We start from the raw sequence: 15192 nt of genomic DNA, 5'->3' as shown, positions 1-15192 counted from the left end.
TGCCATCTGTGGGTGGCCTGGATTTTTTTTTTTTTTTTTTGCAATCTGCATATGATATCCTCAGGGCACACATAAGAATATAGAATATTCATAATACAGGAAAAGAGTCTCTTTTTGTCTGAATGGCTTTCATTTTTTCACAAAGCTCTGTTTGAAAAGCCAAGGGTAGTTTTGGGCACTCCCGTTTGAAACCCTTTGCCTTTTAATTCGGAGAAAATGAGGTTGGATTAAAAAAAAGAGAAAAGGCTGCAATCCCAGTACTCAAAAGGATCTTGAACATGCTCAAACCCACTCCTTATGAACACAGATAATTTCAAAAAATACACCAGATATTGACCACTACATTTAAGTTATTTTAGCTAACATATGTTCCCGCCCCCAGCAAAACAGACACTAATCTGTTTAATCTATTGTTAAAAAGCAACTAATAGACGCATTCAAAGTTAATTCTCCTTAGAGCAGACTCACAGGAAAAATTCAAACTAAGTCATGAGACAGCCCAATCCTTTAGACAGCTATTGTAATCAGTTGGAAATAAATCCTATTGAATTCAATAGAGTTTATTTCTCAGGAAACATGGATGTAATTTCACTGCAGTACTCTAAAAAGGACATAAAAGTACAATCCATTAAAATGTGTTATGCTTATAGACCAGCATCAATCCAGCATAATTAGAATTAACACTAAATCAACACTTCCATTCCCAAATTAGAAAATGTATGAGTAGACAATATGGAAACATTAGATTTTCTTATATAGACACTTTATATGTTAATATTTGACGGAAAACTTTTGACTTAATGTTGTTTATACTTTTTCCTAATGATGTACACTCTATTAATCAAGCATTTTCAGTTTACACTTCAATACAGATATTACGTGTTTAGAAAATGGATGATATATTTTATATTGTAAGTCTCTAATTATATACTGGAACATAATCATCTTTATTATATTCTGGATTTGTTTAATTTCCTTCTGTAATTCTGCCACTTGCATTTTAGTCTTTTTATACCTCCTTATATTCATCCCTCTTTATAAAAATAATTAGAAAATAGTCAACCAGTTATTTTTCAAAGACAAATTGTAAATGTTTGTTATCTTCTCCAAATCTGTCAATCACTTTTTGGAGTAAGATGTCCTTATTTTCATTAATTTTTATCCGATGAGCACTTATCATGCAAAGTCCAGACAATTGGTCATCTACCAGTGTTGACTTCAACAATGTTTCTACCCTTCTCATTGTACTGAATGATTTTTCCATTGTACAAGTTGTTACTGGCAATGCCAGAGCAATGGAAATGGTTTGTTGAATTGAAGGATATTGGTCAACGTATTGCAGCAAATCCAGAAGTCCATTCTTCCCATTTTCAATCCTTTCTTCCTTCTTCCCCAACCATTTTTCATACCAGGTGATTGTTTCAGTTTCCAAATTTTCAATTTCACATAATTCACTTATTTTTTCCATCTTCGCTTTCAATGTCTCAAGGCCAATGTTAGCCATGTTTTTGGGATGAAGCGAAAAGATTCCAAAAACCACCTTGCTTTCTGGACCAAACCGGCTTTCCAGCCATGAGATTATCGAGTTCAAGTAGGGTATATAGAGTGACTGGCGGAAATATTCTTCCTCAGTTGGGACAATGGCATTTGAGTTCCTTTGCAAGTCGCTCCGTCTGGGAATATGTAAGTCAATATCCAACTTGTCCGCTAGTTCTTGAACTTCCGAAAAAATTCCCTTGAAGTGCTCCTCTGCTTTTTCTCTGTGGCCACGAAAGACGGTTAAGAGCTCCTGGATGTGTTCGTACACTTTCATCATGTCAAGCTGGACAGTCTGCAGAGCTTGGGTCACTGACTCTAACTTACTGCAATAGTTTGACATGATAACAAGGCAAACGAGAAAATTAGGTGTTCCTGAAGCACAGTATAATTGATACGCATCCTGGCAGATTTGACCTGAAGTAGCGGCCAGGTTTCTTAACTGATCAAAGATCTGTACAAAATTCTTGGAAAAAAATCTGACGTGCTTGTATTTTGCAGTCCGAAGTGCTTCATCCAGCGATAGAACTGCTGGACTAAGGTTTCCTCTCCTCAGATTCTCAAGGAAAAAGCAAAGGATAGCTTTGATTGTGCCCACCGCATTCCTTATCTCGGGTACAGCGTTTAAGTCATTCACAACCAGGTTGAGTGTGTGCGCCACGCAGTGGACAAAAGTAGCCTTGGGGTACCTGCTTTTTATTTTAGCCTGCACATCACCCTCTCTCCCGGCCAATTTAGAGCACCCGTCGTACCCTTGGCCACATAATTTTTCAAGATTTAAACCATACTTGGTGCACTCCTCAATGATGGTTTCAGCAGCGCAGGTAGCGTCCCATCCCTTCGGTGCTGCAAAACCAAGGAATTCCTCTCGAACTTGAGGTTTAGCGCCAGTCGTGTCCACAAAACGTATGCCGAGTGACAAATGGTCCTCCCCAGAAATCTTGGCGCTTTCGCCCACAAGAACTGAGAAACCAGCAGAGCCATTGGCGGCAGAAACTATCTCTTCTCTGATGGCATCCACACACAACTTAATCAATTCATTTTCTATCTGGATGGACGTGTCCTGAGCATTGCCAGTCTCATTTTCTAGATGTTCTCTTAGGGTCACATCTCCAGCCTCGACGCGAAACGCCAAGAGGCTCTGCATGTTCCCCGTTTTTCTTGTTTCCCCGTGTAAAGGAATGTCGTGGGTGCCACAAAATATGATGGTTGACAAGATCGACTGCAGTTTTTTGCGATTTTCATTGACTATCCGGTTAATGCTGCTGTCAAGCTGGCAAGCAAAGTTTGTTTCGAAGACGTTCATGCTGGTTAAGAAGTTAGTTGCATCGACTTCGGCACTCTTGTGCCATGCGCTGGACATGTGTTTTTTAGCGCAGACATGAAAATCGTTGTACCTCACAAAGGGCACCATGATGAAGCCTCCCTGCCTCCCACAAAGATCAGGCTGTGGGAAGACAATGCAGTATTTACAGAATGGTCCTTTCAAATAGGAAGAGTAGCACAGCCAGGGCGAGTATCTAATTAACCATATGTGGCGAAAGCTGCGTATTCCTGTTGAATCTCCCTTGAAATTATAGTCATGAGGTGGTGTGAAGGTATTCACAAGAAGGTTATACTTCAGTTCATCTGTGAGAGGAGTGGATGAGTTCACGTACAACCCAATATCATAAGAATGAATAACAAATTCCAAACCATTCATGATGCATTCATATTCTGCTGGTGAGTCTGAACAGGAGATACTATTTTCTTCCTCATTTCTTTTCTTCTTCTGCACTGTTTCTTTTTCAACTGTTTTGCGCTTCCTGTAAAGAGTTCCAATCTCCATTCCTATGGAGAGAAAAAGAATGATGAGAGACAATGAATGGAACAGAAGCAGATTCCAAAAAGAAGGAAGATAAAAATAGTAAATGTTATTTTCTTAGTAAAGCAGAAATTTTCTGCTGTCAATTGTTCCTTAATAATTTCTTGTGATTTTATTCATACACACTGAAATACAATTAGTGCTTGCTAGGATGCTTTAAGTAGTTTTCATCTCAGTACTGCAAAATGAACTTATTTTTCACTTTTTATATTTATTAAATGTACATGCCACTCTACTCCCCAATTAGTTTTATTCAGAAGTAATTTTCTACATGTTCCTTTTAATTCACAAGCACATGAGAATCAAACAAGCACCTTACAGTGGAAGAATGGAAAACTTGAGGGAGCTAGCAGAGATAGGCAAATTAAGTGCTTTAATTAAAGAAAAAAATATGCATCCAATTTTGTTTCTACTTGGAAATTGCTTCTAACTTTTATGTTCAAGACAGTTGGAAGTTAATGCTCTCCTTTTTATCCCACTCTCTTTTCCTTTTCCACCACTATCTTTATTTTCACTTGTATTTCATATTTTGGCAAGTTTAATAAAATAAAACATGAGAATCAAAAGAACAAAGGAGAGAAAAGGAGATGTGTACTTTACTTTTCCTGCCCCTCCTTTCCAAAATACATGAGAAATATTTAGTTGGTGAGGGCGACTGTATGTTTGTGTGTGCGTGCACGGCAAAAGTCGGAATGTGAAAAGAGGAGAGTATTTTACAGTCTGGAAAGGGAAAAGGGATCCAAAAGAACAAATGCCCTTTCAAAGAATCTGGTTTTGAGACGCTGTTAAGTCAGCTCAGCCAGGCAGCCCTTCTCTGCTTATTCTTGCCAAGTTTGCTTGTTTGGTTTGGTGTGGATCTGCAGAGGCCTGGAATTCCCCTGAGACTTCTTCTCCCTCGGTTTGACCTCCTTCAGCTTACCAGGAGCCTATCCAGAACAACAAATGCCTGGTGGGGGCAAGATGATGAGGGGAATGGATGGAAGGTAGTCTTCCATCCAGCAGAGAACAGAAGAGAGAGGGCCATGTGGGATAGACGTAGGATGCCCAGCAAGAAGAAATACAGGAAGACCTCTATTTACCATCACAACAGAGCCCAATATTTTTGTTGCTAAGAGAGACAGTTGTTAAGTGAATTTTGCCCCCATTTTACAACCTTTCTTGCCACGGTTGTTAAGTGAATCACTGCAGTTGTTCGGTTAGTAACATTGTTCTTAAGTGAATCTGGCTTCCCCGTTGACTCTGTTTGTCAGAAGGTGGCAAAAGGTGATCACATGACCCCAGGACATGGCAACTGTCCTAAAGGCACGTCGGTTGCCAAGCGCCTGAATTCTGATCGCTTGACCATGGGGATGCTGCAATGGTCTTAAGTGTGAAAAATGGTCATACCTCATTGTTTTCAATGCCGTAACTTTGTATGGTCACTAAACAAATTGTTGTACGTTGAGGACTACCAGTATGCCAGTCAGGTTATGGATAGGGAGAGAACATTTTTATTACTATGGGAGTGGGGAACCAACCTTACCAGGTAGCTGTGTTGCTCTGGAGTGGCTTTGCAGACCAGCCACTCTATGCAGGCAGGCCAAGAAGGGAAAACTTCACTCTGGAAAATAAAACAGAAAATAAGATTGTCAGCAGGCTCAGAAAGGAAGCTGTAAAATGCCAGGGAATAAACTCTTGGTGGATGAGGCTCAACCAAAGAGCTTCTTTTTTTGAAAAGCCATTCCTTCAAATGGCAACTGTCTTTTGGGTCAAAGGAAGAGATGTGACAATAAAGAAAACAATTCCATAGGAAAAAAACACAATGGAGGGAAGGGGGAAATGAAATAAAAAGTTTGACATCATTTCCAGGGAATAAAGAATCTTAGTTTTTAGATGCCTCATCGGAACCCAGATAGGAAATGCCTGAAGGGCCTTAAGCTAAGGACTCAAAACTCGGGGCTAATGTACCAAAACCCCACAAAACTGAAACTGACAGTTGCAGTTCCCAGTTAACCCTACAGTTAACATCCTCATCTGAAAAGAATTTTGAAGGCTGTTCAAGGCTACATACATGCAAACCTCTCAGGAATTGTGTCACAGGCTCTTTTTAAGTATATACTCATGTCAGGGAGCTCCAAAACTCAAGAAAACTAAAAAATACAGGTCCCTAAGCAACACCACAGAAGTACTCAAAGGCTAGTGCTCACTGCTTACAACTATTCCACTCTTCCCCACTGCTATTATGCCTCTTGCTACTGCTCCTCCCATTTCTATTGTACTTCTTGTGAGTCCTATTGGAGAACAGTATCCCTTTGCTGTTTTCTTTCTAGACACAAATACACACTACCTTCCCTCTCTCACACACACTAACACCCCCACACTTGTCCCTCCACACAGCTTTGATAGCCAACTTTGATGTGCTGGTTGAGGACAGGGCTTAGGTAGGATAACAGGTCCTGAACATTTTCTAGGCAGTTTGCCCTCTCATAAATTGCCAGTGAGGAAAAAAAGCAGCAAAACTCCAGGAAACTGGAAGTAGATGTTTCTTGTCATTTGAGAAGGCCAAGCCTTGGATCTGGGTCTGTCCAAACTCCAGGCCATATCTAACCTCTCAAGACCAAGGTGTGTGCAACATGCCAAACCGTAGCTATGAATAATGGGTTTAAAACTGTCAAAAAGAAAGGAATGCAACAAAACTAGTTTATCATATTTGAATTGGAGACTGAAGAGATTCTCTAATCCCAACCTACCTAACAGGATTGCTGTGCACAAGCTATCCCTAGGGTCTTCAAACTTGACAAGTTTAAGATTTGTGGACTTCAACTCCCAGAATTCCTGAACTAACACGACTGGAGGCGGAATTCTGGGAGTTGAAGTTCACAAGTCTTAAAGCTGTCAAGTTTGAAGACCCGTGATCTATCCAATGAAGGTGTGACACTTTATTATTACTTTAAAGGGAAAGGCAGGTAAAATCAATCTTAAGTCATTCCACTTAAGTCATCCACATACAAACGAATCGGTTCCATTTTCTTATACAATGAGAAAAATGGATTCTGGCTCGGAATGGAAGATGATTTGGTGAGAAAGCGGAATTCAGCGAGTGGAAAGTTGGCAGTCTCACACCTTCTTTCCCAGAATTTTTCTGAGTTTCCCCCAATTCTGATGCATTAAAAAGAGACCTCAAACTCTCTGCACGTTACAGACACTTTATAGGGAAACAATAGCTGATCAAAATAAAATCAAATTCTAATTAAAAAACAGAACTGCTAGTGTAGATTGGAAGAAACAGGTGAGGAGGCGGCTACGGCTTCCCACGTGCCCCGAGCCCGCAACCTCCACCGCTTAATCTCTCCCTCCTCTGGCCGTCGGACAAAGACCAATTCGCTCCGAGCAACCCTCCTGCAGGGCGGGCTTTCCCCAGGTATTCCGGGCGTCCCAAGAAGGGAGGCCGGGAACTGGTGACGTTGGCCTCGACACGGTGCCAAGAGGCGGAGCCCGCCCTCCCAGGAAGGAAAGCAAGACAGGTTCCTAGTCCTCATGAAGGAAAAAGGGCCCCTGGGCAAAAAGTGGGCGAGTTCCTGTTCGGGAAGCCCAGCAGGGAGAACAAAGGCATCGCCGGGTCTTTGGGGTCCCATTTAAGAAACGGCACCTACCCCTCCCCGGGCCTCGCCCCGACTCACCCCCACCGCCCCTGATATCCACGTGCACGTGTGAGCGCGGCAGCCCGGGAGGGTCCCGAGGCGGACAAAGTAGCGGCAACGCGGGACGCCCGCGGGTGGGGTCAAAAAAAGCAAAATGGCGGACGCGTCGTCGTCGTCGTCGTCGTCATGCAAGCCCCGCCCCTCTGGATGTGTGTTGTGTCGCGTTCCAAAGGGGCGGGGCTTGTTGCATCCTTCGCGGCCCCCCTCCCCTCGCGCACTAAGGAAGAGCGGCGCTCGGCTAACGGGAGAGCTGCGGCCGGCCGTTGTTTAAAGGGCCCTCCCGCTCCAGCTGTTGGAGCAGCCGCTTCACCGCCACCTTCCAAGAGCAGGTGCTGCCAAGGAAATGTGATTATTCCCCCCTCTTCAAATCAGGACGATGCTGTCTAATTTATTCCTCCGTCCCAAGGGAAGGGCGGCCGTACAAAGGGTGTCTTTTTTTTTTTTTTTTTTTTTGCAATCTGTGCACATTTGGCTCTGGGCTTCGCGGCAAACTCCTGTTAATTTTTATCTTCCTCTTTGCAGAATTTTCAATTGATTTATCCGGCTTTCTGCATTGCCCGCTCGGTCTCTAGCTGCATCCAAGACTACAGCGTGAATCCCTTCCCAGCCATTTCCTAATCTTTCTCTTGATACCCGGGATTATTTGCTAATCTCCCACAGATTAAGAGATGTTTTAGAATAGAATAACAGAGTTGGAATGGACCTTGGAGGTCTTCTAGTCAAACCCCCTGCTCAGGCAGGAAACCTGTAACTATTTCAGACATGATTGTCCATTCTCTTCTTAAAAACTTCCAGTGTTGGATAATTCACAACTTCTGGAGGCAAATTGTTCCACTGATTAATTGTTCTAACTGTCAGGAAATTCCTCCTTAGTTCTAAGTTGCTTCTCTCCTTGATTAGTTTTCCCCCATTGCTTCTTGTCCTGCCCTCAGATGCTTTGGGGAATAGCTTGACTCCCTCTTCTTTGTGGCAGCCCCTGAGATATTGGAACACTATCTAACACTATCATGTCACTCCTAGTCCTTCTTTCCATTAAACTAGACACTCAATTCCAGCACGTGTTCTTCATATGTTTTAGCCTCCAGTCCCCTTAATCTTTGTTTTGCTCTTCTCTGCACTTTTTCTAGATGCTTCTTCTTGGCCTGCCTTGGGTGCCAAATGCCTCAGTTATTCTTAGGGCTGATTTCTCCCAACATTGTCAGATTTCTAGGGTTGGCTTGTTTGATAATATTTAGGATTGGTATAAGGTGGGATACGGTCTCTGTGGTACCTATTTTTCTACTCACATTTGCATGCTAAGTGGGCAGGAACTGGGGCAAACAACAGAAGGTCACTCCGTTGCTCTCAGGTCTTGAACCCAGGATGTCAGTCCAGCAGACAAGCTCGGCATCTTTAACTACTGAACGAACCATCATGCCACGGCATTGAAAAAAGTGACTTATGACCGTTTTTCACACTTAAAATTGTTACAGCATCCCAATAGCCACATGATTAAAACTTGGCAACTGGCATGTCTTTATGATGGTTTTGGTGTCCATTCATGTGATCATCTATTATGACCTTTTGACAAGCAAAGTCAATGGGAAAGCTAGATTCACTTAACAAATGTGCTACTAACTTAACAGCTATGACAATTCCTTTAACAACAGTGGCAAGAAAGGTCGTAAAATAGGGCAAAATTCATTTAACAACTCTCTTGTTTAGCAATGGAAATTTTGGCTTCAATTGTGGTCATGAGTCAAGAACTGCCTGTACATAACTGGGAGCTTGTTGCTTATCAAAATGATATTGGATTATATATGAATGTGCCCACTTCCCCTCATAGATGATCTTTAAGTAAAATCTTCCTTTGAATACCTACCTACCTGCACAGGAGATTGTGACTTCGAGTATGTTTAAGTTAATATATGCACCATGACTTCAAGCAGCTAAGCTTAGTGATTCTTTGTATTTGAAAAAAGCATTTTGTAAATATTGCATTGTGTTTCTATAGCCTGATCTTTCTTATTAAAAATACTCTTTAAATTTGATTATTTTATTATTGATTTCTGACAAAAAATATTACATTGTAAAGTGGCAAGGTTCTACTGTTTGTATGAAATGTAAGTTAAAATGTATTAAAATAAATTGTATATTACTTGATTACTGTGCACCCTCATGAAACCATTAGTTTTATTCCTGGGAAATGGGCATCACCCAAATTTACTTACTGAAAGAGTTTTAGCAGAGTGTAACTTGGTCCTTTATGCTGGTTAAGTAGCCTAGAATTAATGTTAACCATTTTAAATTCATTTCAGAGAACCAACAAAAGCATTGGACTATTTTCCATTAGAATATTTCCTCTTTGTTTTTTCTTTATAACACTTTTAGTGCTCAGAAAAAGTTTTACTTTGGCACTATTTCATTTTAGAAGCTATTTATTTATTTAGTTTATTCTGTCAAGTGATTATTATATAATAGGTATAAGTATAAACATGGTTATGGAATATATGAAATGGATACGAATAAGGAAAGAAAAAGGAAACAATAGGACAGGGACAGTAGGCACGTTGGTGCGCTTATACACACCCCCTACAGACCTCCTAGGAGAGAGATGAGGTCAATATTCCTCATATCAATGTTTTTGCTTAAGATCAGATGGGGATTTTCAAAGAAGCAGTCCCTGAAAACATCTGGCACACACAAAAAAACAGTTCTGTATCCTCTGGAACCTTTAAGAAAGGATCGTTTCAGCTACTTCAAATATGCAGATGTTTTCAGCTTGGTTTGTATGGCATGTATAATGGATGGCTCTGATGGTTGCTCATCCAAGCACCAACTAGATTGAATCTTGTTTACTTTCCAATCCTAAACTACAGGAGCTACGGTGGTGCAGTGGTTAGAATGCAGTCCTGCGGGCTACTTCTGCTGACTACCGACTGCCTTCAATTTGGCACTTCGAATCTCACCAGGCTCAAGGTTGACTCAGCCTTCCATCCTTCTGAGGTTGGTAAAATGCGGACCCAGATTTTGGGGGGCAATATGCTGACTCTGTAAAACCACTTGGAGAGGGCTCTGAAGCACTGTGAAGTGGCATATAAGTGTAAGTGCTATTTCTAAACTAGACTAGTTAGGATCTATCATCTGCTGAGGATATTTGCTAAAACATAAAGATGCTATAGGATATCCTGCTGAGTGCCAGGACTTGGCTAGCTCCTAAAGCTAATGCACTCACTCCCCCCCATTCCTCCCTCTCTCTCTCTCTCTCTACATACATACATACAAACATACATATGTTCATCTGAAGTGCAAAGATCCATTAGTTCAATTCTTGGTAGAGAACTCAGACCCTTTTGAATAACATCTGCTTATCTGACTACCTGATTGGTCTCCAGTAGGACAAAGGTGGTTGTGTAGTAGGAACTGGTAGAGGATTTAAACCCTATAGAATAACACTTGGCTAACTATGTTTGAGAGGTCTCAAATAGGACAGAATTGATCATGTAGGGCAGGGGTCCACAATCCTTGGGGTTTGGCCTGGTACCGGGTGAAAGAGTGCGTGCCCAGCTCCATCTGTCTGAGTGGCATGTTTGCGCTCCCACCGCTCTCACAAATGGAGCAGCGCATGTGCTCATTCGTCGCTCAGGTAGAACCGTCTCCTCCCTTCCCTCCCCCGCACTCTCGTAGCCAGCACCAGTCCGCAAAGCCAGAAAATTTGGTTACTCTTGATGTAGGGTCTGCCTCCTGGAAGTTAATATAAGTGAAAAAACATGAAAATTGACACGATTGGATTAATTAATTCAATAGTGTTAGGCAGCATCACATAATGTTTGCATGATCAAATCGCTAATAGCATTTATATTTCAGTATGCTAAGGTTCTTCTGCTAAATTTATTCCAAGACACATAAACAAACGATACACTTCTTCGGAAAACAAAAATGCTTTTGTCAGCTCTTGCTTAACTTAATAATTGATGTTTTGTTCCCAGATAATAAAATCTTGTGAACACGTAATTTTGTAAGTTAGATTATTTTGAGTTAAACAATTCCCCTTCGTTGACTCGGTCTGTTTTTGTTTATCAACAATGCTCTGTACCCGCACCCAAAATCAATGTTTTGATTCCTCCAAGTTTTGTCAAAGTTCCCAAGGTTTTTAACTAAGTGGAAACCAAGTTTCAACCAAGCGTGGCACAAGAGTTGTTTGTGTCCCTATGTTGTCTTCCTGTCATAATTTATTATTATTATTATTTTTATTATTATCATTATCATCTTTAACAGAATAGTTTGTAACAAAAATTAGTATTTTCAAAGCAGCAAATCCTTACACTTCCTTAGTTATTCCTAATTATTTCCTTCCTATTTGAAAGATAGGAAGATGAGCCAATACCAAGACAAAGTTCAGAGAAGAGTGGGGTGGATCCTGGGACAAGAATATGAGAAACTCAAAGCAAGCCCTTCCCAAGTTCACAAGAAGATAAAGTAAGGGAGGTGAAGCACATTCAGACATCCAAGGTTCTGTTTTTCTAGCTGTTACAATAAAAGCAGCCATGACCTATATGGCAATAATAATTGAATTACAGAATAACAGAGTTGGAAAGGACCTTGGAGGTGTTCTAATCCAACCCCTTCCTCAAACATGAAACCTTACACAATTCTGGACAAATGGCTGTCCAATCTCTTCTTGAAAACCTCATGTGTTGGAGCACTCACAATTTCTGGAGGCAAGCTATGCCACTGATAAATTGTTCTTAGTGGCAGGAAATTTCTTCTTAATTCTAGGTTGGATCTCTCTTTGTTAAGCTTCCATCCATTACTTCTTGTCCCGTCCTCAGATTCTTTGGAGAAAAGGTTGACTCCCTCTTCTCCGTGACAGCTTCTCAAATATTGCTATCTTGTCACCTGTAGTCCGTCTCTATGTTAGATCAGACATAGCAAGGGATAATGATTTCCAAGATCCTTCGGAAGGATTTGATATGTGGATAAAAATGCCAAATCTAATCTAATTGGTGATTTTGATATAGACCCTGGGCTGGAATAACTGTGAATCTAGAAAACCCGAAGAAGAAAGAAGGCAAATAAAAGTTTTTGTGGATTACAAGGTATAAGAGTGTGCAATGATGATATCTCTTCGGGAACTAAAAATGGAACTTAAAAATATGAAAGAATTACTACAGGAAAGAGATGAATCACTTTGCTCTGTCTTAGAAGCTATAGAAATGACGACTGAAGAACAAGGAGAAAGAACTTCAGAAAAGGAGGAGTTAGTTCAAGGAGAAGCCATCTTAAAGAGACAATTAACACAAAGATCACCACAAAGAAAAGGGAAAAGAAGGGAGGTTAAAAATTTGAGATCTAAAAAGGTAATTAAAAAGGGGAATACCTGTGAAATTAGGAAAGGGAGAAAGGCGCAGCAGAAAAGGGGGAAAAAGCTATAAAGAGAGAGAGGAATACAAACTGGAAGGAGAAAAGATGGGAAAATGAAGGGGAAGAGCGGCAATAAGAAACGGGAGCAGGAATATGGGAATTATAAAATGATGAAAGGAAACTGCTTTCATAGAGATAATGGTTAATGAATTAAAAAAGGGGATTTCACATGGAGATGAGGGGTAATAAGAATATATTTGCAATCATAAAATACTAAGAAAATAGGGTAATATAGAATATTAAAGGAGGGATGGACACTGATATTTCTTATTAGAGGAATGTATATTTTTATCCTTATCCTTAAAATAAATGTTAATGTCTATTAAATAAATTGAATTAATTGAAATGAATTGTGAAGATGTTTAAGAATGAGATTAATATCAATGACCAGGATTAGTTATTTTTTATTCTTATCTTTGTTTTGAAATCATAAATAAATCTTATAATCAAAGGGGGAAAATACATTGCAGAATCCGACTGAAAAGATATATGATGTTACGTAGTTTTCTTTTTTCTTTTTCTTTAGGGAATGACTATTATTATTTTAACCACTGAGGTGACACACTCAAATTAGTAAAAGGGGGGAAACTTATGGTTTTTTTCTCTTGGGTGAAAGCTTGTATTAATCTAGAACTATGGAAAGAATATGCAATGAAATGGCAAATCTGACAGATAAAAGAACTATTTAAATGAGAAAAGAGTATTAATAAATTTAAGATAAATTATTACGAGGAAGGAAAGACATTGGTAATTTTTCTTATTAGGCAAACACATACTGTTATTTTTTTTCTTAAAAGAAATACTAATGTTTAAGAATTATATTTGAAATACTTGAAATGAGGATGTTTAGATTGAGATTAATATTAGAGATCAGGATTAATTTGTTCTTCTTTTCTGTAAAAGTTGGAATGGAAAAGGTAATAATAGAATTAAGTAAAAATTGGATAAGATAGGAAGTTGAATGTAAAAAATGAATATACAACTATTGTCATATTTGCATGTAAAAGTGATGACCCGGAAATATGTTGTCCATTGAAAAAAGCCTTTTAGTATTTGCAATGTGAAAAATTGAATAAAACTTGTTTTTTTTAAAAAAAAGCCAAATCTAGTCTAAACGTCTGTCAGACAGTGTGACCAATCATAATAAATTAAACTTGTGTGCCGCCTGATTCTCAGTGACTCTGGGAAGCTCACAACAGTCATACAAAGAAATAACAACCACATGATAAAAGATGGCACGCAGGAAAGGCAGGACGGAAGAAAGCAAGGAGTCTCAATCTCCTTCATCAAAGGTTGAGTGAGGTGCCAGGTTTTGAGGGCTCTTCTAAGCAAAGCAGAATGGGGAACTTCCAAAACTTGGAGGGAACCTCATTCTGGAGATCAGGCACCATTATGGACAAGGTGCACTTCTGAGGTCCCATTAGATGACACTGTATAATCGAAGGAACCTAGAGCATAAAGCAGCCAAACCCCTGGCCTGCAGGCCAGATGTGTCACATGCTGGACATGCCCACACCCAGTTTAATGAAGTGGAGGAGGGGAAGTCCCGATACATCACATGACCCTGCTGTGATGACATGAGTTTGACACCTCTGGCGTGAAGGAACCTAGAGCATGACAATCCTACAAGAGCTAACCGATGCTTTGGGAAACAGTCGGCCCTCTCAAGTAACCAGGCCCTAGGCCACACCAGGCTTTCTAGATAGCAACCATTACCTTGAATCACACCGAGAAGCAAATTGGCAACCAGTGCAGCTCATGAACCATGTTAGATGGCCTTCTGAGGAATGTCCATTACTGCTTGCAAAACCAATTGAAGCTTCTGGCATTGTCTTCTAGGGCAGACCCTAGGGGTAGGCTGCTGGGGGTTCTCGGGTTCGGGAGAGCCCCTAGCTAAGATTCTGTGCAGAACCCCCAAATACTACTCCTGGCTGGCCCCGCCCACCCTCCCTTCCCCTCCCAGGAGTCCCCACATGGCCTGCTTTGAATGCAGGTAAGTACAGGGCACGTGGGGAGCCTCAGGAAGGGTGAAAAATGGGCCTCGGAAGTTTGGGAAGGCCGGAAATGGGCCTGTTTCTTGCTTCCAGAGAGCCTTCAGAACATGGGGAGGCCGTTTTCATCCTCCTGGAGGCTCGAGGAAAGCCTCTGGAGCCCAGGGAGGGCAAAAATGTACCTCCCCCACGCAGTACAGGAGGCTGACTAGGCCACGCCCACTCAGCAACCTTTGCTAAAAATTTTGAAGCCCATCCCTGGAAGCCCCGTGTAGAAAGCTTTACAATAGTGAAACCATGATGACTAGGGCATGAGTGACTATCTGAATGGCCCTCTGACGTAGGAAAGGGGGCATCTTGCAGACCAGATGGAATGGTGCGAAGGCGTTTCTTGCCTACACCACAGCTGACACCTGCTTTCCAAATAAGAGTTGCAAATCCAGGAAGACACCCGGATTGTGTAATGGCACTGGTTTCTTAGCCTAGAATCTATCCTGTTGGGTTGATACCACACATTTTACACAGATGCTACTTAAAATCAGCTCTAGTCTCATGGGAAGCAGATGGGAACATGCTGAACTACAAATTGAAGCTAATATGAGAGAATACTTAGTGCATTAAATATAACTTTTCCACTGTATATGACGCATTGGTGTGAGTGCTTACATTTCCCATTTCTGAGGGTTCAAGCAGAAGATGGATAGCCATGTCGCTGGCA

General features: G+C 40.9%; 1 protein-coding gene and 1 long non-coding RNA gene across 2 annotated transcripts; one reads left to right on the top strand and one right to left on the bottom strand.

Moving 5' to 3' along the window:
* Positions 1–544: 544 nt before the first annotated feature.
* Positions 545–7203, bottom strand: LOC113447597 (52 kDa repressor of the inhibitor of the protein kinase-like). The gene is made up of 3 exons (XM_087923441.1): positions 7060–7203; positions 4923–5000; positions 545–3366 (listed from the first exon to the last, which is right to left on the bottom strand). The coding sequence occupies exon 3, from the start codon at positions 3362–3364 to the stop codon at positions 1067–1069; it is 2298 nt and encodes a 765-aa protein (XP_087779567.1). The 5' UTR covers positions 3365–3366; positions 4923–5000; positions 7060–7203; the 3' UTR covers positions 545–1066.
* Positions 7204–7305: 102 nt separating this feature from the next.
* LOC148126803 (uncharacterized) lies at positions 7306–13560 on the top strand. Its single transcript, XR_015741391.1, has 3 exons — positions 7306–7409; positions 9939–10065; positions 12081–13560. It is a non-coding gene; the product is annotated as an uncharacterized LOC148126803 (long non-coding RNA).
* Positions 13561–15192: the final 1632 nt, after the last annotated feature.

The sequence above is a fragment of the Pseudonaja textilis genome, chromosome 2 (genome assembly GCF_049901715.1).
Source record: "Pseudonaja textilis isolate UNSWEBS1 chromosome 2, rPseTex1.2, whole genome shotgun sequence".
NCBI lineage: Eukaryota > Metazoa > Chordata > Lepidosauria > Squamata > Elapidae > Pseudonaja > Pseudonaja textilis.
Note: the sequence above shows the minus strand (reverse complement) of the source record. Positions and strands in the feature narration are given on the sequence as shown.

Excerpts from the sequence above, each read along its gene's own strand:
- LOC113447597 (XM_087923441.1), bottom strand. The coding sequence starts at position 3,364 with ATGGAGATTGGAACTCTTTACAGGAAGCGCAAAACAGTTGAAAAAGAA.